General features: G+C 39.7%; 1 protein-coding gene across 1 annotated transcript in view; it reads right to left on the minus strand.

Moving 5' to 3' along the window:
• The window catches only part of LOC117515210 (dnaJ homolog subfamily C member 24-like), a 190,377-nt gene that overhangs the window by 123,565 nt on the left and 40,022 nt on the right, over positions 1-26,790 (minus strand). Inside the window, exon 3 of the mRNA XM_034175686.1 lies at positions 23,888-24,023. Coding sequence (XP_034031577.1) covers positions 23,888-24,023 — 136 coding nt within the window. The remainder of the gene's footprint in view (positions 1-23,887; positions 24,024-26,790) is intronic.

A 26,790-nucleotide genomic window follows, 5' to 3' on the forward strand; every position in this document is an offset into this window, starting at 1 on the left:
TTTTGGGACCTCCGATTGTCTCATCATAATATCATTGGTACCGACACAAAGAATGATGCAGTTCGAGTATTGTGTTTCTTTGGCTGACTATTCTTGTGTAACGTCAGCACCCTAAGGTGAGAGGCAATGTTGGGTGCTCTGGCCCCAGGAATACATTTAACGTCAGCTGGTGCCTCTAATCTAACCTGTGCATTAGTGATAGAGGATTCTATCATCCGCAAATTCTCTGATTTATTGAGCCGCACCCAACCCCAACCAATCATCATTACAACGATTCTGTTGCAAAATGCACGGCTCGGTGTGCAGTCCCCTACAAAACAAAGCTCCAAAAAAAAAAAAAAAAAAAAAAGATAAAATCCTACCAAAGTTATTCCTCTATACAGGTACCTTACAAAATGCCTGACCTATATTTAAAAGGGTTACAATTTGATACAATGTTGCAAAACATGAGTTCTTTGTTCAAAAATCTGTCTCCTCCAAGACAACAAGACAAAGTTGGGGAGGGGGGGAGTGGAGGATTCAGAAGCCATTTTTGGCAACATGATATAGAGTCCATATGTCAAATATACATTTCTGCTTTTGTTTAAGATTTGTTTTTATATAAGTAAGGTATATTTTAAATAGGATATACCCTTTAACATACTGGGCCACTTTTATCCTGATACTGAGTCGTACTTGGGGGGGTCACATAGACAGCAAACAGTGCACCGTGCTCCATCCACCAATGTGCACACCTCTGTGAGTAGTACACTTCTTTCAATCCAGTGGCCAAATCTGAGAGTGGCCGGAGTTTCAGCACGTGTTTTGAACATGAAAATTCAGTAAGGTATATCTTATACATTATATTCCAATTCTAAGGTGGAACTATGCCAGAAAACAAAGGTATATCTAAATATCTAAAAAGGAAGAGTAAAATAGGAGAGTAGAAAAGAGTAAAGTAGAGCCACTTAGGTGCCTGGTCTTGAGAACCAGGGATGGTAGGTTAAAAAGCTTTTTTTATCCCATGGGAAGTCTCCCTACCCACCCAAGCAGCTCAAGAAAAAGGTATATGTAATATAAGAAGTAATAAGACATAAGAAGGATTAGACATCATAGGAGAAGATTGTAGTAAAGGTAATTAGTATGTAGACTAGCAGTGAAATCAAATATAGTTAGTAGGCTAAGCTGTAGAAGCAGAAGCTGTGAGTGTACTGGTATCTATCCAAAGTAACTCTGTTAGCATACGATAGGAAAATAAAAAGTATAATCATTATGCTATCAAATGGAAACCTAAGAACTTAGGTACTATATAGGAACACATAAACTGATGATCAGAATATACTCAGCGATTGTTTTTCACCCCGTGGCCGCATCGCCAACAGCCATTTCTTCAGTGACAGTCGAGAAAATGTGCTGGAGAGGTGAGGGTGGTACGGATGCTGGGACGCACTGATTGCATGGATCTGCCGCACCTTCACTGGATTGAGAGACGCAGGGAGAACGGAGAGGTCCAGGGCTTGAGGACTACATGGACCTTTGGGGAATATTTCAAAGGAACAGAACTGTCAATTGACAAGATCTTTACCTCTTGATTGTTTGGACAATAAGTGGGTTGCGCATCTTGGCCATGCGGCGCACTGTGGGTTTGAATAAAATACCTCCCAAACAAACCTGCACAAACGTGGTAAAGCCTCACTGAAACTGAGGGATGATGGATTGATGAAAATAATGGTGTAAATATGTGGCCCCTGTTCATGTGCGCAGATACTGCTGAACATCTGGCGGAAAATGATGATAAGAGCTTTCTTAAAACAGCTCTGCAAGGACTACACTGAAGGTAAGTCTTGCTATCATTTACTTGGCCTCTTGGCTTGGTTTTACTTGGCCTCTACTGGTGGTTGGCTCTCACTGCGGTATTGTATCACTTCCTGTTCCGGAGCACAGCGGTGTTTTGCTGTATCGGTTAGCTGTTTAATCTGCGCAGTTAGATTGATCTAGTTAACTAGATAACGATTTGTTTCACAGTGTAATCTTCACGTGCCTTAACTAAAGCACTCCCTCTGCTGAATCACCTCTAAATTATTTACACATTATTCACTTTGCGTGTTTTTAGGAATCCGCTAGCTTAGTGCAGCTACTAGCTCTTAGCCGGTTTAGCATGGCGGCTTCTCCTGTCTCTCCCGCACTTCTCTGCTCTGGGTGTGAAATGTTGAGTTATTCTTCGGCCTCCTTCAGCAGTAACGGTACTTGTAATAAGTGTAGCTTATTCGTAGCTTTGGAGGCCAGGCTGGGCGAATTGGAGACTCGGCTCCGCACCTTGGAAAATCCTACAGCTAGCCAGGCCCCTGTAGTTGGTGCGGACAAAGGTAGCTTAACCGCCATTAGCTGTCCCCCAGCAGATCCCGAGCAGCCAGGAAAGCAGGCCGGCTGGGTGACTGTGAGGAGGAAGCGTAGTCCTAAACAGAAGCCCCCCTGTACAGCACCAACCCGTTCACATCTCTAACCGTTTTTCCCCACTCGGCGACACACCCGCCGAGGAACAAACTCTGGTTATTGGCGACTCTGTTTTGAGAAATGTGAAGTTAGTGACACCAGCAACCATAGTCAATTGTCTTCCGGGGGCCAGAGCAGGCGACATTGAAGGAAATTTGAAACTGCAGGCTAAGGCTAAGCGTAAATTTGGTAAGATTGTAATTCACGTCGGTAGTAATGACACCCGGTTACACCAATCGGAGGTCGGAGGTAGTTTTCTCTGGGCCCCTCCCTAATCGGACCAGGAGTGACATGTATAGCCGGATGTTCTCCTTGAATTGCTGGCTGTCTGAGTGGTGTCCAAAAAATGAGGTGGGCTTCACAGATAATTGGCAAAGCTTCTGGGGAAAATCTGGTCTTGTTAGGAGAGACGGCATCCATCCCACTTTGGATGGAGCAGCTCTCATTTCTAGAAATCTGGCCAATTTTATTAAACCCTCCAAACCGTGACTATCCAGGGTTGACCCCAGGAAGCAGAGTAGTCTTACACACCTCTCTGCAGCTTCTCTCCCCCTGCCATCCCCCCAATACCCCATCCCCGTAGAGACGGTGCCTGCTCCCAGACAACCAACAACCAGCATAAAAATTCAAGAAGAAAAAATAATATAGCACCTTCAACTGCACCACAGACTAAAACAGTTAAATGTGGTTTATTCAACATTAGGTCTCTCTCTTCTAAGTCCCTGTTAGTAAACGATATAATAATTGATCAACATATTGATTTATTCTGCCTTACAGAAACCTGGTTACAGCAGGATGAATATGTTAGTTTAAATGAGTCAACACCCCCGAGTCACACTAACTGTCAGAATGCTCGTAGCACGGGCCGAGGGGGAGGATTAGCAGCAATCTTCCACTCCAGCTTATTAATTAATCAAAAACCCAGACAGAGCTTTAATTCATTTGAAAGCTTGACTCTTAGTCTTGTCCATCCAAATTGGAAGTCCCAAAAAACAGTTTTATTTGTTGTTATCTATCGTCCACCTGGTCGTTACTGTGAGTTTCTCTGTGAATTTTCAGACCTTTTGTCTGATTTAGTGCTTAGCTCAGATAAGATAATTATAGTGGGTGATTTTAACATAAACATAGATGCTGAGAATGACAGCCTCAACACTGCATTTAATCTATTATTAGATTCAATTAGCTTCGCTCAAAATGTAAATGAGTCCACCCACTACTTTAACCATACTTTAGATCCTGTTCTGACATATGGCATAGAAATTGAAGACTTAACAGTATTCCCTGAAAACCCCTTTTTGTCTGATCATTTCTTAATAACATTTACATTTACTTTAATGGACTACCCAGCGATGGGGAATAAGATTCATTACAGTAGAAGTCTTTCGGAAAGCGCTGTAACTAGGTTTAAGGATATGATTCCTTCTTTATGTTCTCTAATGCCATATACCAACACAGTGCAGAGTAGCTACCTAAACTCTGTAAGTGAGATAGAGTATCTCGTCAATAGTTTTACATCCTCATTGAAGACAAGTTTGGATGCTGTAGCTCCTCTGAAAAAGAGAGCTTTAAATCAGAAGTGCCTGACTCCGTGGTATAACTCACAAACTCGTAGCTTAAAGCAGATAACCCGTAAGTTGGAGAGGAAATGGCGTCTCACTAATTTAGAAGATCTTCACTTAGCCTGGAAAAAGAGTCTGTTGCTCTATAAAAAAGCCCTCCGTAAAGCTAGGACATCTTTCTACTCATCACTAATTGAAGAAAATAAGAACAACCTCAGGTTTCTTTTCAGCACTGTAGCCAGGCTGACAAAGAGTCAGAGCTCTATTGAGCTGAGTATTCCATTAACTTTAACTAGTAATGACTTCATGACTTTCTTTGCTAACAAAATTTTAACTATTAGAGAAAAAATTACTCATAACCATCCCAAAGACGTATCGTTATCTTTGGCTGCATTCAGTGATGCCGGTATTTGGTTAGACTCTTTCTCTCCGATTGTTCTGTCTGAGTTATTTTCATTAGTTACTTCATCCAAACCATCAACATGTTTATTAGACCCCATTCCTACCAGGCTGCTCAAGGAAGCCCTACCGTTATTTAATGCTTCGATCTTAAATATGATCAATCTATCTTTATTAGCTGGCTATGTACCACAGGCTTTTAAGGTGGCAGTAATTAAACCATTACTTAAAAAGCCATCACTTGACCCAGCTATCTTAGCTAATTATAGGCCAATCTCCAACCTTCCTTTTCTCTCAAAAATTCTTGAAAGGGTAGTTGTAAAACAGCTAACTGATCATCTGCAGAGGAATGGTCTATTTGAAGAGTTTCAGTCAGGTTTCAGAATTCATCATAGTACAGAAACAGCATTAGTGAAGGTTACAAATGATCTTATGGCCTCAGACAGTGGACTCATCTCTGTGCTCATCCTGTTAGACCTCAGTGCTGCTTTTGATACTGTTGACCATAAAATTTTATTACAGAGATTAGAGCATGTCATAGGTATTAAAGGCACTGCGTTGGTTTGAATCATATTTATCTAAGAGATTACAATTTGTTCATGTAAATGGGGAGTCTTCTTCACAGACTAAGGTTAATTATGGACTTCCACAAGGTTCTGTGCTAGGACCAATTTTATTCACTTTATACATGCTTCCCTTAGGCAGTATTATTAGAAAGCATTGCTTAAATTTTCATTGTTACGCAGATGATACTCAGCTTTATCTATCCATGAAGCCAGAGGACACACACCAATTAGTTAAACTGCAGGATTGTCTTACAGACATAAAGACTTGGATGACCTCTAATTTCCTGCTTTTAAATTCAGATAAAACTGAAGTTATTGTACTTGGCCCCGCAAATCTTAGAAACATAGTGTCTAACCAGATCCTTACTCTGGATGGCATTACCCTGACCTCTAGTAATACTGTGAGAAATCTTGGAGTCATTTTTGATCAGGATATGTCCTTTAATGCGCATATTAAGCAAATATGTAGGACTGCTTTTTTGAATTTGCGTAATATCTCTAAAATTAGAAAGGTGTTGTCTCAGAGTGATGCTGAAAAACTAATTCATGCATTTATTTCCTTTAGGCTGGACTACTGTAATTCATTATTATCAGGTTGTCCTAAAAGTTCCCTGAAAAGCTTTCAGTTAATTCAAAATGCTGCAGCTAGAGTACTGACGGGGACTAGAAGGAGAGAGCATATTTCACCCATACTGGCCTCTCTTCATTGGCTCCCTGTTAATTCTAGAATTTAAAATTCTTCTTCTTACTTATAAGGTTTTGAATAATCAGGTCCCATCTTATCTTAGGGACCTCATATTACCATATCACCCCAATAGAGCACTTCGCTCTCAGACTGCAGGCTTACTTGTAGTTCCTAGGGTTTGTAAGAGTAGAATGGGAGGCAGAGCCTTCAGCTTTCAGGCTCCTCTCCTGTGGAACCAGCTCCCAATTCAGATCAGGGAGACAGACACCCTCTCTACTTTTAAGATTAGGCTTAAAACTTTCCTTTTTGCTAAAGCTTATAGTTAGGGCTGGATCAGGTGACCCTGAACCATCCCTTAGTTATGCTGCTACAGACTTAGACTGCTGGGGGGTTCCCATGATGCACTGTGTGTTTCTTTCTCTTTTTGCTCTGTATGTACCACTCTGCATTTAATCATTAGTGTTCGATCTCTGCTCCCCTCCACAGCATGTCTTTTTCCTGGTTCTCTCCCTCAGCCCCAACCAGTCCCAGCAGAAGACTGCCCCTCCCTGAACCTGGTTCTGCTGGAGGTTTCTTCCTGTTAAAAGGGAGTTTTTCCTTCCCACTGTAGCCAAGTGCTTGCTCACAGGGGGTCGTTTTGACTGTTGGGGTTTTTACGTAATTATTGTATGGCCTTGCCTTACAATATAAAGCGCCTTGGGGCAACTGTTTGTTGTGATTTGGCGCTATATAAATAAAATTGATTTGATTTGATTTACCATAGCAATGTTCTGTTCACATTATTATCTTTGTGCTCACAATGATGAACATCACACTGACTGACACCACCGTTCACATGGTGTGATCAGCGTGTGCACGGTCCCCAACTGGGGCAACGCACACACTCCCCATTTCCACAACACCTGAACCTGGAGCAACTTAAAGATGAAGGCTTAAAAGCAGTTAAAGCAACATGTGTCCCATGACACACGTAGTCACACTCCCGGGGTTTGGGTGAACATGAACACTTCCAAGTCGCTGAATCTGTCTCAGTCATTAAGAAATACAAACTGTCTGGTACTGTTCAGTAAGTCTCTGTCAAGCAGGCAGTTCTCAAACACTGAGTGGCCATGATGTAAGGAGACAAGTGGGGAAAGCCATCAAGACAACCCTGGAGGAGTTTTGATCTTCTGTGGTTGTGGCTGGAGAAACTGTGCACAGTGCAACTTTTTGTCCAGCTTCACAATGAAGAGACAGAGGAGGAGAATATACAAAATTTCAGCAACAATTTACCAGAAGGCACACAGGGAAACCAAGCCTTGACCTGGTCTGTTTTCTGTTTTAAAATTGTTCTCTGCTCCACTTTCTCCACTCACAACCACAGATGCCAAAAATTCTTCCAGAGTTGTCTGGGTGTTTTGGTGCCTTCCTTCATGAGTCTCCTCACACATTCCAGAGCTCTCCATACCTGCTAATTAGTCCAAACAGCGCTAACGTGTAAATTCAATTATATTAAATTTCACTTACAGCCCGAAATCCAATTAAGTTGGGATGTTGTGTGAAATGGAAATTAAAAACAGAATACAATGATTTTCAAATCCTCTTCAACCTATATTCAACTGAATACACCACAAAGACAAGATATTTAATGTTCAAACTGATACTTTATTGTTTTTGTGCAAATATTTGCTCATTTTGAAATGGATGCCTGCAACACGTTTCAAAAAAGCTGGGACAGGGGCAAAAGACTGGAAAAGTTGATGAATGCTCATAGAACACCTGTTTGGAACATTCCACAGGTGAACAGGTTAATTGGAAACAGGTGAGTGTCATGATTGGGTATAAAAGGAGCATCCCCCAAAGTCTCAGCCGTTCACAAGCAAAGATGGGGTGAGGATCACCACTTTGTGAACAACTGCATGAAAAAAATAGTCCAACAGTTTAAGAATAATGTTTCTCAACATTCAATTGCAAGGTATTTAGGGATTCCATCATCTACAGTCCATAACATAATCAGAAGATTCAGAGAATCTGGAGAACTTTCTACACGTAAGCAGCAAGGCCGAAAACTTGTGATCTTCGATCCCTCGGGCGGCACTGCTTTAAAAACCGACATCATTGTCTTACCGCGTGGGCTCAGGAACACTTCAGAAAACCATTGCCGGTTAACACAGTTCGTCGCTACATCTACAAGTGCAAGTTAAAACTCTACCATGCAAAGTGAAAGTCAAACATCAACAACATCCAGAAACGCTGCCGCCTTCTCTGGGCCCGAGCTCATTTGAAATGGACAGACGCAGTCCAGACCTGTCGCCCATTGAAAATGTGTGGCGCATTATGAAGCACAAAATGCGACAACGGAGACCCCGGACTGGTGAACAACTGAAGTCGTACATCAAGCAAGAATGGGAAAGAATTCCACCTACAAAGCTTCAACAATTAGTGTCCTCAGTTCCCAAACTCTTATTGAGTGTTGTTAGAAGGAAAGGTGATGTAACACAGTGGTAAACATACCACTGTCCCAGCTTTTTTGAAACGTGTTTCAGGCATCCATTTCAAAATGAGCAAATATTTGCACAAAAACAATAAAGTTTATCAGTTTGAACATTAAATATCTTGTCTTTGTGGTGTATTCAATTGAATATAGGTTTAAGAGGATTTGAAAATCATTGGATTCTGTTTATATTTACATTTTACACAACGTCCCAACTTCATTGGAATTGAGGTTGTATTTGAGCACCAACTTTTCAGATGGTTTGTTAGTAGTTAACTACACAGCAGGTCCACAGTCACTAGGGGGCCTCTGCTGGTGCACTGTGCTCACCAGCACACAGCTGTCAATCACAGTGACCATGAACCAAATGATTCCTGATGCTCCCAGACAGCTGAACAGATGCTGTCATATTTTCACGGCTCACACTTGATCAACGTGTCATCGTCACATCTTCCAGCTGGAGTGTTAATGACTCTGACACACAGGTAGTCGTGCTCACTTTGGTTGGCTTTTAAATCAGCCCGTACAGTTGTCATGAAGAGGGTTTTCTGTACCAGGTTGTCAACATGTCTATTATGTCTTGGAAAGACACGGTAAGACAACATGTTCCCCTCATGTCTGTGTGGGTTTCCTCCCACCATCAAAACATGTTTATTTAGGGTCTGCTCCTTTCTCTGCCCCTGAGCAAGGCAGTGGTTGGATTGTGTCTGAAATTAGGATGGTTAAATGCAGAGGACAGATTTCATTGCATGTATGCACAATGACAAAGAATCTATTCTATCAGTGTCGTGAAGTCAGACATTTCAACATGGCAATCTACAGGGAGTGACTCACTTTTGGATCCAGCCTTAAGTGGCCATTTAAGGAGCTGCAGGTTTTGTCACTTCCACAGGGTCTTCATTTTCAGCACTGAAGGTTGGGTCTGGATTTGAGTCCAGGCTGCCAACATCGTGTACAGAGTCCAAATGAACAGACGTCATCTTTTTCACAGGGCACAGATATTTTCAAGTGCTTACATTTTTTTTCAACTTGACCATTTTCTTTCAGTTGCTCCCAGAAGGGGGTGTTACAGCAGATCACCAACCACCTGCATGTCGTCCCTCAGCACAACCATAAACCTCCTCTTTGTCCTCCCTCTTCTCCTCCTGCCTGGCGGCTCCATCTTCAGCATCCTTCTCACTATATACCCTGGGTCCCTCCTCTGCACATGTCCAAACCATCTCAATCTCACCTCTCTGACTGTCTCCCTCTGTCCTTGTACATGTCCTGCACTATCCTCACATACTTCTCTGCCACTCCAGACTTAACACCACAACTCTTCTCTTGGCACCCTGTCATAAGCTTTCTCTAAGTCCACCAACGCACAATGTATAACTCCTCCTGACTTTCTCTGTACTTCTCCATCAGTATTCTAAGAGCAAACATTGCATCTGTAGTGCCTCTTTGTCAGCATGAAGTCATTTTGCTGGTCACAGAGCTTCACCTGTTTTCTAAGCCTAACTTCTACTACTCTTTCCCATAACGTCATGCTGTGGCTGATCAGCTTTATGCCTCTGTACTTACTGCAGCTCTGCACATCAACCTTGTTCTTAAAAATAGGAACCAGTACACTTTGTCTCCACTCCTCAGGCATCCTCTCACTTTCCAATACATTAATAACAATCTGGTTAGAAACTCCACTGCCATCTCTCCTAAACATTTCCATTCCTCCATCAGAATGCCATATGGACCACATTTCCACCTGTATTTCTCAGTCTCACCAATCAGTGCAAATCCATTTGTACTTCCTTTCTATGCAACTTCAAGCAGACTGCACAGACTTCAGGCTTAACAGTAGTGAGTAAAGAGTGATGAGTGTTGTCCTTGGAGATGTTGTTTATTTATTTATGTATTTATTTTTAAACCAGAATCTGCAGAGACTGACAAGTCCAGACTTTAGATGCATTTATTTTCCCTTTCATGTGGCTAGCATACTGGCATAGTATGTTACTATGCTTCCTACCCTTTTAAATTAATTTTATTTGTAAACAGCAGGTCTAAGCCTCAACTTTATCTAAATCCTGGGTGTTTTAGTGAAGCTCAGGGCTAGTGGCCAGAGATCACCTTAGTATTTCTTCTGTTTTCCTGTTGCTTAATGCTGAAATTTACTTTCAAATTATACCTTCAGTGTAGTTTTTCTGGCTGAATGATTCTGTGTTATTTTTCTCTCTGTCCGAGATGCAGCTGGATCCATGTGCTGGATTGAAGGATTTGGCCGATCCAATCCAGTATCGGCATCAGCTTCTGATACCAACGTAATTCAAGTATCGGAAATCTCTGCTACAACCAACAGTGTTTTCCGAAACCGGAGAGCAGCCACATCTGTGAAACCTCTCAAGTGTTGCTCTCTGCTGTCTGTTGCTGAGCGTAAGGAGGGGAGGAGAAGTTTCTGAACTGAGGCCATGCTGTTTGAGAAGCAGTGTTCTACTTACAGTAGGCGGCAAACTTCTGCCTGGCTCTCTGGTTCAAAGTCTGCTGTGCCGCTGAGCACTGATTTTCCGAAAAACTGAATTGTTGCTGAAAATGTGTGCTGAAAAATCAGCCACAAACAGCAGCGATCAGTGTCAGCAGCTTCACCGTCCTGCTGAGGCTTTGTAACACTATGAAACAGAGTTTCTGTTTGCTGAATGGGAAAATAAACTCCATCAAAATCCTTCAGTATTAATCCAGAGTTCCTCTAAGGTGCGTAGCTGATGATACATTTAGAAATGTATGGTTTATTTTACAGCTGAAATGCTTCATGTTTCCAAAATGCTCTAAGTTTGCTCTTAGCAGGAAAACAGTGAGCAAGTGAGAGAGAGACAGAGACAGACAAACAGAGAGAGAGAAAGACAGAGAGAGAGAGAGACAGAGAGGGAGACAGACAGAGAGAAAGACAGAGAGGGAGAGAGAGAGAGAGGGAGAGAGAGAGAGACAGAGATAGAGAGGGAGAGACAGCGAGAAACACAGAGAGACAGAGAGAAAGACAGACAGAGACAGACAGACAGAAAGACAGACAGAGACAGGGCACTGTCTTTTCTCTTTTAGGTCTATAAATAAAAGTCTATAAAAATAAACTTAATTTATTTTTTCACTAAAACTTCAAATCTCACTCTGCATCTCAGATTTACCTTCTGGCAAATTGTAGCTGAACTTTCAGGTCTCCTTAAAAAAAAAAGTCCTCTGCTGTAGGAACAGATCCAAGAGTGGCTCGATGACTCCCCTCATCTTGACTGGACACCTGCATGGACTTTTGTCAGTTGTGTTGTGTTCTGTGTTGTACACCTTTTTGGTAGAATGGCCTAAGTCAAATGAATAGCCTGAACTAGACCCGGATAATACTTTTTACTCTACATTTAATGTTGATTCTAAATATTATACTGTTGATGATTTTCTACATGCTATGACAATGAAGGAAAAACTGTCAATTATCCACTTTAACTGTAGAAGTATGTATGCTAATTTTAATGTTATCAAAGAATATATACAGCAGTTTGCACATCCATTTAGTATAATTGCTTTGTCAGAAACTTGGTTTAATGAGGACAAAGGTATTGACTTTGAAATAGAAGAATATGAACTTAAGTATGTTAATAGGAAAAATAAAATAGGTGGAGGAGTGGCACTATATATTCATAATAGCATTAGGTTTAAATTAGTAGAGGATATGACTCTGGCTATAGATAATGTTTTAGAAGTTGTTACAATTTAAATCCATAATGATACGGAGAGAAATTTAATTGTGAGTTGTTTGTATCGGTCTCCAGGAACTGATGTAGAATTATTCATTGACTGTGTAGGAAAAATATTTTCAAAGAAGGAAAATAAAACTATGTTTATATGTGGAGATTTTAATATAGATATACTAAATCACACAACGCACAAATGGACTAATGATTTTCTTAATATGATGTTTGGCATGAGCCTTTATCTGACTATAACTAGACCTAGCAGGGTAACAGATCACAGTTCCACTTTAATTGATAACATCTTCACAAATAGCACTATAAATGACATTACAGGCGGCCTAATGGTCTGTGATATATCGGACCATCTACCAGTGTTTATTATATATAACAACAAAATTACAGATTGTAGAGGGAAAAAACATCTATAAACGGGTTTGTTCGGAGGAAGCAATTAAATCCCTGAACAATGATTTAAATTCCCAGGATTGGAACTTAATTTATTGTGAGAAAGAGGTGGACAGGGCTTATAGTAAGTTTATGGAGATATTTATGGAATTATATGACACACACTGTCCAATTAAGAAATATAGTTGTAAAAAAAGATTTGTGGAACGTCCTTGGATGACCAAAAGTCTACAGAATGCTTGTAGAATGAAAAATAGTCTTTACAAAATATTTATTAAAATTGAAAACTAAGGAAGCTGAAAGAAAATATAAGCTATATAAGAATAAACTAACAGAGCTATTAAGAACTAGTAAAAAATTATATTATAGAAAACAACTGGAAAGGAATAAATGTGATACAAAAAAGGTTTGGGGAATATTAAAAGATCTTATGCAGCATGGAAGGAGAAAAACGATATATCCAGATTATTTTATTGAGAAGGATAAAGATAACTATGAGATGAGTGAAACTGTAAATCATTTTAATGATTTTTTTGTTAATATTGGCCCGGATTTGGCCAATAAAATTTCTGGTAAAGGTCCTGATTCTCCAATACTTATTAAGAGAAATAGAAATTCATTTTTTCTCTCTCCTGTAGATGAACTTGAAATTATTACTATTGTTAGAAAATTTAAAAGTAAATCTTCAACTGATTTTCAAGATGTTAATATGATACTGGTTAAAAAAGTAATAGAAAGTATTGTCAAACCACTTGCATATATTTGTAATTTATCTTTTATAACGGGAAAATTTCCAAGCAAAATGAAAATGGCTAAAGTTGTCCCTCTATTTAAAAGTGGAGATAAACACATTTTTACAAACTATAGACCAGTTTCTTTACTCCCACAATTCTTTAAAATTTTGGAAAAGCTATATGATAATAGATTAGAGTCATTTATTGGAAAGTATGAAATTCTTAATGAATGCCAATATGGTTTTAGGAGTAAGCGGTCCACTTCAATGGCAGTAATTGAAACCATAGAGGAGATAACCAATACTACAGAGAGAAAGAAATATGCAGTTGGCATTTTTATAGACTTAAAGAAAGCTTCTGATACTCTTAATCATTCAATTTTGATTAAAAAATTAGAAATGTATGGTGTTAGGGGAGTTGCACTGCAATGGATACAGAGTTACTTAACGGAGAGAAAGCAGTTTGTGAAAATGGGTGAGTTTACATCCAATAACTTGGAGATTTTATGCGGAGTACCCCAAGGTTCAATTTTGGGAGCAAAGTTATTTAATTTATATATAAATGACATATTTAATATATCCAAAGTGATGAGAATGATTTTATTTGCGGATGACACAAACATATTTTATGCAAATGAAAATTATAGTGAATTTACCCATATTATTAATGAGGAATTGAATAAACTAAAAAGTTGGATGGACACAAATAAATTATCTTTAAATCTAGATAAAACTAAAATAATGTTTTTCGGAAATTACAAAGTAAACTCTGAGATAAAGATATGTATAAATGGTGTTCAAATTGAAAGAGTATCAGAATGTAAATTTCTTAGTGTAATAATAGATGAAAAAATAAGTTGGAAAAAGCACATTAGATATATACAGAGTAAAGTTTCCAAAAGTCTCGCAGTTATTAATAAAGTTAAATATTTGTTGGAGCATGATGCCCTTCAAGTGTTATATTGTACATTGATTTTGCCTTATTTAACTTACTGTATAGAAGTATGGGGTAACAACTATAAGAGTTCACTTCATCCCCTCGTTATATTACAAAAACGCGCAGTTAGAATTTTGCATAAAGTAGGATATCTAGACCACACAAATGAATTGTTTATCAGGTCAAAATTATTAAAAATGACTGATTTGGTAACGTTTCATACTGCATTACTAATGCTTAAAGCCAATAAAAATGAACTGCCATGTAATATACAGAAACTGTTCTGTATGAGAGAAGGACAGTATGGATTGAGGGGATGTGGTAACTTTATAGTAAATTATGTAAGAACTACTCTGAAAAGTTGGTGTCTGTCGGTATGTGGAGTTAAATTATGGAATCATTTGGATAACCACATTAAATTGTGTGGAAACATTTATAAGTTCAAAAAGAAATATAAAGAAATTATGTTAGCACAGTACACAAACGAGTAAAAATGTTAATAGAGTTAGTAAGAAGTGTAGACGATTGCATAGACATTGAACAGTACTTGGTGTATGACATGTCAGTAATGATCAGGGTGCAAGACTATTTGTAATTGCTTAGAAGGTAAAAATGTGTTAAACTTTAAATGAATTGAAAATAATGGAATGCCATTGATGCAATTGTTAGTACCTAACTATATTCTAATGTAGATATAAAATGTAAATGTAAAATGTAAATATGAAATTGTTCTATTCTGTTTAGTTATGTTATTTTCTGATTTCTATCTTATTTGAGTGTATTTAACTGTGGATGGTAACGGGTGTACGGTGTACGGGGTGGGCGTTTACAAGCTTTTGCTTCAGCCCATGCCCTTTCAGCTGCACCTAATTTGAGAAACTGAGTTATTGTTGTATTTTTCTTTTGTTTATTTTTTATGTATGTTAGTAAGAGTTTATGTTGGTATTTTGTTTTGTTTATGTGCGTGCTGAATAAATTCATTCATTCATTCATTTATAGCTGACCCCCCATGGCACACATACACACAATTTCAACATCTTTGTGTTTCTTTTTATTCTTTTACACATCTTAAATGCATGTTAAAAGTATTTGTGTGTTTTTAAGGAGCTGTCTATGCATTTACACATTTTACACTCTTTGTAAACATTTTAAATGTGTTTTTAAAGAACTTTCTATTCTTTCAAACATTTTACAGCCTTTTCTAACATTTTAAACGTGTTTTTAAAGCGGTTTCTATTCTTTCAAACATTTTACACGCTTTGTAAACATTTTAAACTTGTTTTTAAAGAAGTTTCTATTCTTTCAAACATTTTACAGCCTTTTCTAACATTTTAAACATGTTTTTAAAGAGGTTTCTATTCTTTCAAACATTTTACACCCTTTTCTAACATTTTAAATGTGTTTTTAAAGAGGTTTCTATTCTTTCAAACATTTTACATCCTTTTCAAACATTTTAAACGTGTTTTTAAAGAGGTTTCTAGTCTTTCATACATTTTACATCCTTTTCAAACATTTTAAACGTGTTTTTAAAGAGGTTTCTTTTCTTTCAAACATTTTACACGCTTTTCAAACATTTTAAACGTGTTTTTAAAGAGGTTTCTATTCTTTCAAACATTTGACACGCTTTTCAAACATTTTAAATGTGTTTTTAAAGAGGTTTCTATTCTTTCAAACATTTGACACGCTTTTCATACATTTTAAATGTGTTTTTAAAGAGGTTTCTATTCTTTCAAACATTTGACACCCTTTTCAAACATTTTAAACGTGTTTTTAAAGAGGTTTCTATTCTTTCAAACATTTTACACCCTTTTCTAACATTTTAAATGTGTTTTTAAAGAGGTTTCTATTCTTTCAAACATTTTACATCCTTTTCAAACATTTTAAACGTGTTTTTAAAGAGGTTTCTAGTCTTTCATACATTTTACATCCTTTTCAAACATTTTAAACGTGTTTTTAAAGAGGTTTTTTTCTTTCAAACATTTTACACGCTTTTCAAACATTTTAAACGTGTTTTTAAAGAGGTTTCTATTCTTTCAAACATTTGACACGCTTTTCAAACATTTTAAATGTGTTTTTAAAGAGGTTTCTATTCTTTCAAACATTTGACATGCTTTTCATACATTTTAAATGTGTTTTTAAAGAGGTTTCTATTCTTTCAAACATTTGACACCCTTTTCAAACATTTTAAACGTGTTTTTAAAGAGGTTTCTATTCTTCTATTTTATCTTTTGTCATATTTGAAAGATCTTTTTAAACATTTAAACATCTGTGTGTTTTTAAACGTCTTTGGCATAACTAACACATTTTAACATACAGTAAGGAAAATAAGTATTTTAACACCCTGCGGTTTTGCAAGTTCTCGCACTTAGAAATCATGGAGGGGTCTAAAATTTTCATCTTAGGTGCATGTCTACTGTGCGACACAATCAAAAAAAAAAAACAAAAAAAAAAAAACCCTGAAATCCCATTGAACAATCTTTGTTTTCTGGTCATTTGAGAGTTGTTTAGAGGCTCCCATATTGCCACTCATTAGAAGAGATGCAAAGAGAAGAAACATTTGCAAATGGCCACCTTAAATACCCTTTCTCATGATTGGATTCACCTGTGTAAGTAGGTCAAGGGTCAACAAGCTTACCAAACCAATTCTGTGTTCCAATGCTAAATATATTCAAATCAATAAAATGACAAGGGTGTCCAAATTTATGCACCTTTCTCATTTTATTTAAATAATTATTGCACACTTTCTGTAAATACTAGAAATTTCATTTCACTTCTCAAATATCACTGTTCATCAGCTATATGATATATTTAACTGAAATTTCTTATCCAGACAACCAATGATTTATAAAGGAAAATAATGAAAATTAGCAGAGGTGACCAAACTTTTGCATATAACTGTATACACACACATATATACATATATACATATATATAGACACACACACAACCCCAATTCCAATGAAGTTGGGACGTTGTGTAAAATGTAAATAAAAACAGAATACAATGATTTGCAAATCCTCTTCAACCTATATTCAATTGAATACAACACAAAGAAAATATTTAATATTCAAACTGAAAGACTTTTTTGATTTTGTGCAAATATTTGCTAATTTTGAAATGGATGCCTGCAACACATTTCAAAAAAGTTGAAATGGGGCAACAAAAGACTGGGAAAGTTGGTGAATGCTGAAAGAACACCTAACTGGAAACAGGTGAGTGTCATGATTGGGTATAAAAGGAGCATCTCCAAACATCTCAGCCATTCACAAGCAAAGATGGGGATCACCACTTTGTGAAAACTGCGGAGAAAAAATAGTCCAACAGTTTAAGAACAATGTTTCTCAATGTACACTTGCAAGGACTTTAGGGATTCCATCATCTACAGTCCATAATATAATTAGAAGATTCAAAGAATCTGGAGAAGTTTCCACACGTAAGCGGCAAGGCCAAAAACCAACACTGAATGCCTGTGACCTTCGATCCCTCAGGCGGCACTGCATTAAAAACAGACATCATTGTGTAAAGGATCTTACCGCGTGGGCTCAGGAACACTTCAGAAAACCATTGTCAGTTAACACAGTTCGTCGCTACATCTACAAGTGCAAGTTAAAACTCTGCCATGCAAAGTGAAAGCCAAACATCAACATCCAGAAACGCCGCCGCCTTCTCTGGGCCCGAGATCATTTGAAATGGACAGACGCAAATTGGAAAAGTGTGCTGTGGTCTGATGAGTCCACATTTCAAATTGTTTTTGGAAATCATGGACGTCGTGTCCTCCGGACAAAAGAGGTAGAAGACCATCCAGACTGTTACCAGCACAAAGTTCAACAGCCAGCATCTGTGATGGTATGGGGGTGTGTTAGTGCCCATGACATGGTCAACTTACACATCTGTGATGGCACCATCAATGCTGAAAGGTACATCCAGGTTTTGGAGCAACACATGCTGCCGTCCAAGCAATGTCTTTTTCAGGGACGTCCCTACTTATTTCAGCAAGACAATGCCAAGCCACATTCTGCACGTGTTACAACAGCGTGGCTTCGTAGTAAAGTGCGGGTACTAGACTGGCCTGCCTGCAGTCCAGACCTGTCGCCCATTGACAATGTGTGGCACATTATGAAGCGCAAAATACACCAACGGAGACCCCAGACTGTTGAATAACTGAAGTCGTACATCAAGCAAGAATTCAGCTGATTGGACATGATTTGGAAAGACACACACCTGTCTACATATAAGGTCCCACAGCTGACAGTCAGGGCACAAACCAAGCATGAAGTCAAAGGAATTGTCTGTAGACCTCAGAGACAGGATTGTCTGGAGACACAAATCTGGGGAAGGGTACAGAAACATTTCTGCTGCTTTGAAGGTCCCAATGAGCACAGTGACCTCCATCATCTGTAAATGAAAGAAGTTCAGATCCACCAGGACACTTCCTAGAGCTGGCTGCCCATTTAAACTGAGCGATCGGGAAGAAGGGCCTTTGTCAGGGAGGTGATCAAGAACCCGATGGACACTCTGTCAGAGCTACAGCATTCCTCTGAGGAGAGAGGAGAACCTTCCAGAAGGACAACCATCTCTACAGCAATCCACCAATCAGGCCTGTATGATAGAGTGGCCAGATGGAAGCCACTCCTTAGTAAAAGGTACATGGCAGCCCACCTGGAGTTTGACAAAAGGCACCAGAAGGACTCTCAGACCAGGAGAAACAAAATTCTCAAAGTTGAATACACCTTCCGGTGATACTTAGACACATCATCAGTGAACAACCCAGGGTCATAGGGTGATTCGGGTCTTTAATCAATCAATCAATCAATTTTTTTATATAGCGCCAAATCACAACAAACAGTTGCCCCAAGGCGCTTTATATTGTAAGGCAAGGCCATACAATAATTATGTAAAACCACAACGGTCAAAACGACCCCCTGTGAGCAAGCACTTGGCTACAGTGGGAAGGAAAAACTCCCTTTTAACAGGAAGAAACCTCCAGCAGAACCAGGCTCAGGGAGGGGCAGTCTTCTGCTGGGACTGGTTGGGGCTGGGACTGGTTGGGGCTGAGGGAGAGAACCAGGAAAAAGACATGCTGTGGAGGGGAGCAGAGATCGATCACTAATGATTAAATGCAGAGTGGTGCATACAGAGCAAAAAGAGAAAGAAACAGTGCATCATGGGAACCCCCCAGCAGTCTACGTCTATAGCAGCATAACTAAGGGATGGTTCAGGGTCACCTGATCCAGCCCTAACTATAAGATTTAGCAAAAAGGAAAGTTTTAAGCCTAATCTTAAAAGTAGAGAGGGTGTCTGTCTCCCTGATCTGAATTGGGAGCTGGTTCCACAGGAGAGGAGCCTGAAAGCTGAAGGCTCTGCCTCCCATTCTACTCTTACAAACCCTAGGAACTACAAGTAAGCCTGCAGTCTGAGAGCGAAGCGCTCTATTGGGGTGATATGGTACTATGAGGTCCCTAAGATAAGATGGGACCTGATTATTCAAAACCTTATAAGTAAGAAGAAGAATTTTAAATTCTATTCTAGAATTAACAGGAAGCCAATGAAGAGAGGCCAATATGGGTGAGATATGCTCTCACCTTCTAGTCCCCGTCAGTACTCTAGCTGCAGCATTTTGAATTAACTGAAGGCTTTTTAGGGAACTTTTAGGACAACCTGATAATAATGAATTACAATAGTCCAGCCTAGAGGAAATAAATGCATGAATTAGTTTTTCAGCATCACTCTGAGACAAGACCTTTCTGATTTTAGAGATATTGCGTAAATGCAAAAAAGCAGTCCTACATATTTGTTTAATATGCGCTTTGAATGACATATCCTGATCAAAAATGACTCCAAGATTTCTCACAGTATTACTAGAGGTCAGGGAAATGCCATCCAGAGTAAGGATGTGGTTAGACACCATGTTTCTAAGATTTGTGGGGCCAAGTACAATAACTTCAGTTTTATCTGAGTTTAAAAGCAGGAAATTAGAGGTCATCCATGTCTTTATGTCTGTAAGACAATCCTGCAGTTTAGCTAATTGGTGTGTGTCCTCTGGCTTCATGGATAGATAAAGCTGGGTATCATCTGCGTAACAATGAAAATTTAAGCAATACCGTCTAATAATACTGCCTAAGGGAAGTATGTATAAAGTGAATAAAATTGGTCCTAGCACAGAACCTTGTGGAACTCCATAATTAACTTTAGTCTGTGAAGAAGATTCCCCATTTACATGAACAAATTGTAATCTATTAGACAAATATGATTCAAACCACCGCAGCGCAGTGCCTTTAATACCTATGGCATGCTCTAATCTCTGTAATAAAATTTTATGGTCAACAGTATCAAAAGCAGCACTGAGGTCTAACAGAACAAGCACAGACATGACTCCACTGTCCGAGGCCATAAGAAGATCATTTGTAACCTTCACTAATGCTGTTTCTGTACTATGATGAATTCTAAAACCTGACTGAAACTCTTCAAATAGACCATTCCTCTGCAGATGATCAGTTAGCTGTTTTACAACTACCCTTTCAAGAATTTTTGAGAGAAAAGGAAGGTTGGAGATTGGCCTATAATTAGCTAAGATAGCTGGGTCAAGTGATGGCTTTTTAAGTAATGGTTTAATTACTGCCACCTTAAAAGCCTGTGGTACATAGCCAACTAACAAAGATAGATTGATCATATTTAAGATCGAAGCATTAAATAATGGTAGGGCTTCCTTGAGCAGCCTGGAAGGAATGGGGTCTAATAAACATGTTGATGGTTTGGATGAAGTAACTAATGAAAATAACTCAGACAGAACAATCGGAGAGAAAGAGTCTAACCAAATACCGGCATCACTGAAAGCAGCCAAAGATAACGATACATCTTTGGGATGGTTATGAGTAATATTTTCTCTAATAGTTAAAATTTTATTAGCAAAGAAAGTCATGAAGTCATTACTAGTTAAAGTTAATCGAATACTCAGCTCAATAGAGCTCTGACTCTTTGTCAGCCTGGCTACAGTGCTGAAAAGAAACCTGGGATTGTTCTTATTTTCTTCAATTAGTGATGAGTAGAAAGATGTCCTAGCTTTACGGAGGGCTATTTTATAGAGCAACAGACTCTTTTTCCAGGCTAAATGAAGATCTTCTAAATTAGTGAGACGCCATTTCCTCTCCAACTTACGGGTTATCTGCTTTAAGCTACGAGTTTGTGAGTTATACCACGGAGTCAGGCACTTCTGATTTAAAGCTCTCTTTTTTAGAGGAGCTACAGCATCCAAAGTTGTCTTCAATGAGGATGTAAAACTATTGACGAGATACTCTATCTCACTTACAGAGTTTAGGTAGCTACTCTGCACTGTGTTGGTATATGGCATTAGAGAACATAAAGAAGGAATCATATCCTTAAACCTAGTTACAGCGCTTTCTGAAAGACTTCTAGTGTAATGAAACTTATTCCCCACTGCTGGGTAGTCCATCAGAGTAAATGTAAATGTTATTAAGAAATGATCAGACAGAAGGGAGTTTTCAGGGAATACTGTTAAGTCTTCTATTTCCATACCATAAGTCAGAACAAGATCTAAGATATGATTAAAGTGGTGGGTGGACTCATTTACTTTTTGAGCAAAGCCAATAGAGTCTAATAATAGATTAAATGCAGTGTTGAGGCTGTCATTCTCAGCATCTGTGTGGATGTTAAAATCGCCCACTATAATTATCTTATCTGAGCTAAGCACTAAGTCAGACAAAAGGTCTGAAAATTCACAGAGAAACTCACAGTAACGACCAGGTGGACGATAGATAATAACAAATAAAACTGGTTTTTGGGACTTCCAATTTGGATGGACAAGACTAAGAGACAAGCTTTCAAATGAATTAAAGCTCTGTCTGGGTTTTTGATTAATTAATAAGCTGGAATGGAAGATTGCTGCTAATCCTCCGCCCCGGCCCGTGCTACGAGCATTCTGACAGTTAGTGTGACTCGGGGGTGTTGACTCATTTAAACTAACATATTCATCCTGCTGTAGCCAGGTTTCTGTAAGGCAGAATAAATCAATATGTTGATCAATTATTATATAATTTACCAACAGGGACTTAGAAGAGAGAGACCTAATGTTTAATAGACCACATTTAACTGTTTTAGTCTGTGGTGCAGTTGAAGGTGCTATATTATTTTTTCTTTTTGAATTTTTATGCTTAAATAGATTTTTGCTGGTTATTGGTAGTCTGGGAGCAGGCACCGTCTCTACGGGGATGGGGTAATGAGGGGATGGCAGGGGGAGAGAAGCTGCAGAGAGGTGTGTAAGACTACAACTCTGCTTCCTGGTCCCAACCCTGGATAGTCACGGTTTGGAGGATTTAAGAAAATTGGCCAGATTTCTAGAAATGAGAGCTGCTCCATCCAAAGTGGGATGGATGCCGTCTCTCCTAACAAGACCAGGTTTTCCCCCAGAAGCTTTGCCAATTATCTATGAAGCCCACCTCATTTTTTGGACACCACTCAGACAGCCAGCAATTCAAGGAGAACATGCGGCTAAACATGTCACTCCCGGTCTGATTGGGGAGGGGCCCAGAGAAAACTACAGAGTCCGACATTGTTTTTGCAAAGTTACACACCGATTTAATGTTAATTTTAGTGACCTCCGATTGGCGTAACCGGGTGTCATTACTGCCGACGTGAATTACAATCTTACCAAATTTACGCTTAGCCTTAGCCAGCAGTTTCAAATTTCCTTCAATGTCGCCTGCTCTGGCCCCCGGAAGACAACTGACTATGGTTGCTGGTGTCGCTAACTTCACATTTCGCAAAACAGAGTCGCCAATAACCAGAGTTTGATCCTCGGCGGGTGTGTCGTCGAGTGGGGAAAAACGGTTAGAGATGTGAACGGGTTGGCGGTGTACACGTGGCTTCTGTTTAGAACTACGCTTCCTTCCGCCATGCTAAATTGGCTAAGAGCTAGTAGCTACGCTAAGCTAGCGGATTCCTAAAAACACGCAAAGTGAATAATGTGTAAATAATTTAGAGGTGATTCAGCAGAAGGAGCGCTTTAGTTAATGCACGTAAAATCACACTGGGAAACAAATCGTAATCTAGATAACTAGATCAATCTAACTGCGCAGATTAAACAGCTAACAGATACAGAAAAACACCGCTGTGCTCCGGAACAGGAAGTGATACAATACCGCAGTGAGAGCCAACCACCAGTAGAGGCTTTAATCTGCACATACACTTGCCTGGGTGCAGTAGCAGGTTGTTTCACGAATCCTCCCTACGGATCCACAGTCACCCTGAGGCCCTCTCTGCAGCCTCTAGAACATGGGTCTTCAACTCCAGTCCTCAAGGTTCAGTGTCCTGCAACTTTTAGATGTTTCTGTGCTTCATCACACCTAAGTCGATTAATAAGGTGATTAGCAGCAGTCTGGAGAACTTGACTGCATACTGAGGAGGTAATTCAGCCTTCTGTCCCATTCTGATGAAGTAGACTGACTGCCTGGAGGCCTATTTCACCAACAAATCATACCACTTAGAACATAATTCAGAAAGAACATAACTTTTATGCAAAGCGGCCAAGATAACTGCAACTTTGGGGAATGATTGTACACAGACTGAAGTTTAAGTCCTTTGTTGGGTTTATTACAATTTTTATGGGTTCTGGTTGTTTTTTTTGTTTTTTTTTTGGGGGGGGGGGTCACCCTGTATAGTCACGAAAGATTTGAAGAATCTCTAAAAGCACTTTTCAAATGTTGATATTTAGAGCCATGTTATACCCTTTACACAGTGCTCCAGGGAAATATTTGTCTCACATTCACAAAGCTGAGATTGTTCTGAACACGTTGATGTCCAACACATGGGCGTTATACTAAAAGCACCTTGAAGGGGGAGTGAGTGAGAGTACGGTAAAATTGAGAAAGTGCCCTTGGACCCGAGAACTTTAAAAGCTTCACACATTTAGCGTCTAACAGTAAACAAAAGCAGTACCTCGTCTCTGGAGGTCATACTGTCTCCTCCTGTTTGGGTCACTCAGGACCTTCCAGGCTACATTGATTTGAAGGAACCTCCTCAGGCTGGACGCCGCCTCTGATGAACGTTCACCGTCAGCACGGTCTGGATGGTACTGGATGGTACACACACACCATGAAAAATAAACACCAGCATAAAGGAAATCAATTCTAAACATCACAGCTGTGATTCACTTTCACCCAAAAAATAACTTCAGATCAGAAAAACCAAAGCAGTTAAAAAAAAAACAACTCAAGCATAAAGACAAAAGAAAGAGAAGGATGCAGATTAAAGGTGTGAACAGATCCAGCTTCATGTTCTGGTGACAGCGTCTAAAAATAGACATCAGTCAGTCATTCTAACGAGTCAATATCTGAAAAACAACATATGCTATTGAGATCAACAGCCGGGCTGCATCTCAGGACCTGCGGACACTCTTCTGGACCATCGTGGTGCAGAAGAGCTGAACCAGAAGGTGAGACTCTTGAGTTACGCTTCTGTCCTCACCTATGGTCATGAACTTTGGGTAATGAAAGAAAGAATAAGATCAAACCCTCTGGCACACGCTGTCACGTTGTGGGATTTACTTTTCAGTGTTATGCTGATGACAGACAGCTGTACATGCTGATAATCTGCAGGTAATCTGACGCACATCAAGACTTTAGAGGACTGCAGTGCTTCAGTGAAAAGCTGGACATCGAACAGCTTCCTGCTTTTAAATTAAGCCTGAAATGATGACCTTGGGTCTTGCATGATTGTGATTGACGCCATGGAGGCATCGTTTGTAGCATCTTATGAAATACCCCAACAGACATGACCTTATTCTTTTAACTGAGTGTCCTTCAGTGTAAATTTAGGACTGGACCGGAGGCTTCCATGGACTCTTGTCAATTGCTCTTGTGTCATGTTCTGTATTGTAAACCTTTTTGGTAGCACGGCCCAAGCAGAGGGTCACCCCTTTGAGTCTGGTCTGCTTGAGGTTTCTTCCTCAAATCATCAGAGGGAGTTTTTCTTACCACTGTTACTCTGGGGGTTACTAAGGTTAGACCTTACTAGTGTGAAGCGCCTTGAGGCAACTTTGTTTTGATTTGGCGCTATATAAATGAAAATAAATTGAATTTGAACCTTGGGGTGATTTTTGATCCCATGCTGCCCTTTCAACTACACAGAGAAACCACAAGGACTGATTTCTTCCATCTTCAGAACATAAGGATTCGTCCCATCCTGTCTATGGCTGATGCAGAAACTCTGATCCAGGCATTTGTCTTCTTCTCGACTGGACTATTGCAACTTCCTATTCTCTGGTTCCCCCAACTGGTCTAAAATGCTGCTGCTAGAACACAGACTGGAAGCAGAAAGTCTGACCACATTACACTGATTCTGACCTCTCCTCACAGGAGGGCTGTTGGGTAAATTTGATTCAGGTCAGAACTGTGATTCTTATCCTTAATGTCAGTTTCTCCTCACTGTTGTAAATGCAGAGTTGCTGTTGTGCGCATCCTTTGTGGCTTCCAGACAACCGTTCACACTACTTTAGCCAATTAGATCAGCTCATCGTTAGCATGGAGGAGCAGCAACTGCAAGAAGTTCAACCCGCTCTGCCAACGTCAAAACCAAGCATTTGGGTGCACTTTGGATTCTACAATGTCCTGGAAGAAGGAGCATGATATGACCGGCTCTGTACGCGTGCTGTGCAAAATGAAGGTTGAGAATTTTGGAAACACAACAAATGCTCAAGCGCATTGAGCTGAAAGAAGAGGAGCAGCCACCCAGCACACACAACAAGTTCCCAACGTGCAAAAATAATCATCAAATCCATCGCCTGTTTCATTTCAGAAGACCTGCACCTTCACATTTATGACGCAGACAACTGAGCTACTTTTTTATTGAGAAAGTGCTGCCGTAGCTCAAGGACGAGACAAGGGAAAAAGTGGGAGAATCTCTGACCAAAGCCCCCAGAAGGTCTTACATGCGACACCTGAACGTCAAGAGCAACCCAGTGGTTTGTCACATTCGATGCTCACATCATCACAGACGTCTGGCAGCTTACAGACCAGGGTGATGTATGAAGCCACACCGCTGCTGGCGTGAAGGCTGTTTCACTGTGTCACAGATGACTGGAGGCTTAATCTGACGGTGCCACACCCCTGACTTGCACAATGGCACATTGACTCACAATGACAGATGGTGCTTTGGGTTTGACTGCGCAATATTCACGTCCACTTCACATGATGGATGTGTGCCAAATACACGTTGCATATCAACACTTACTTTGTGCTCCTTGAACAGTATCCAGTGGAGGCGCACATACGTGGCACAAGTAGGGCATACCAGCAGGATCTGAAGTGCCGAAGCCATTTCGGGGTTCCCCCGACTGCTATCAGATTTTTCTGAATGCTGTTATGATGCCATACGAATGTGGAGATTGCAATGGGATTGAGCTCAGACAGCCAATCGATGGGTGTCCCACCCAGACTGCACCACAAGTGTTTTGGACATGTGCAAAACATTTGAGGCAGCCACGTGAATTAGCTGTCCAATGTTTTCAGACTGCACCTCAACACTTTTTGAATGCGAGTTGATTCTTCGTCTGATTCGTGCTATGTGTGGCGGGCGTCTTAGCGATGACTGGAAGGGATTCTGAGAATAAATATGCACATTCAATTTTGCTTGTACCAAAAAAAAGTCTGCCCCTTTACATGTGGTGCTGTGGAGGTTAGTGATGCTGACACTGGGTGATGCTGGTGTTTGGATGTTCTTTAAGAGGAAAAATACTTCTATGTTAATGAGCTGTCTCAGAGAAAATCACCAATTTCCATGAAACTTTCCGGAAGTGAAGGACAATCATAAAAACTTGGACCCATAACATTTTTTCAATCCAT

The sequence above is a fragment of the Thalassophryne amazonica genome, chromosome 8, assembly GCF_902500255.1.
Source record: "Thalassophryne amazonica chromosome 8, fThaAma1.1, whole genome shotgun sequence".
NCBI lineage: Eukaryota > Metazoa > Chordata > Actinopteri > Batrachoidiformes > Batrachoididae > Thalassophryne > Thalassophryne amazonica.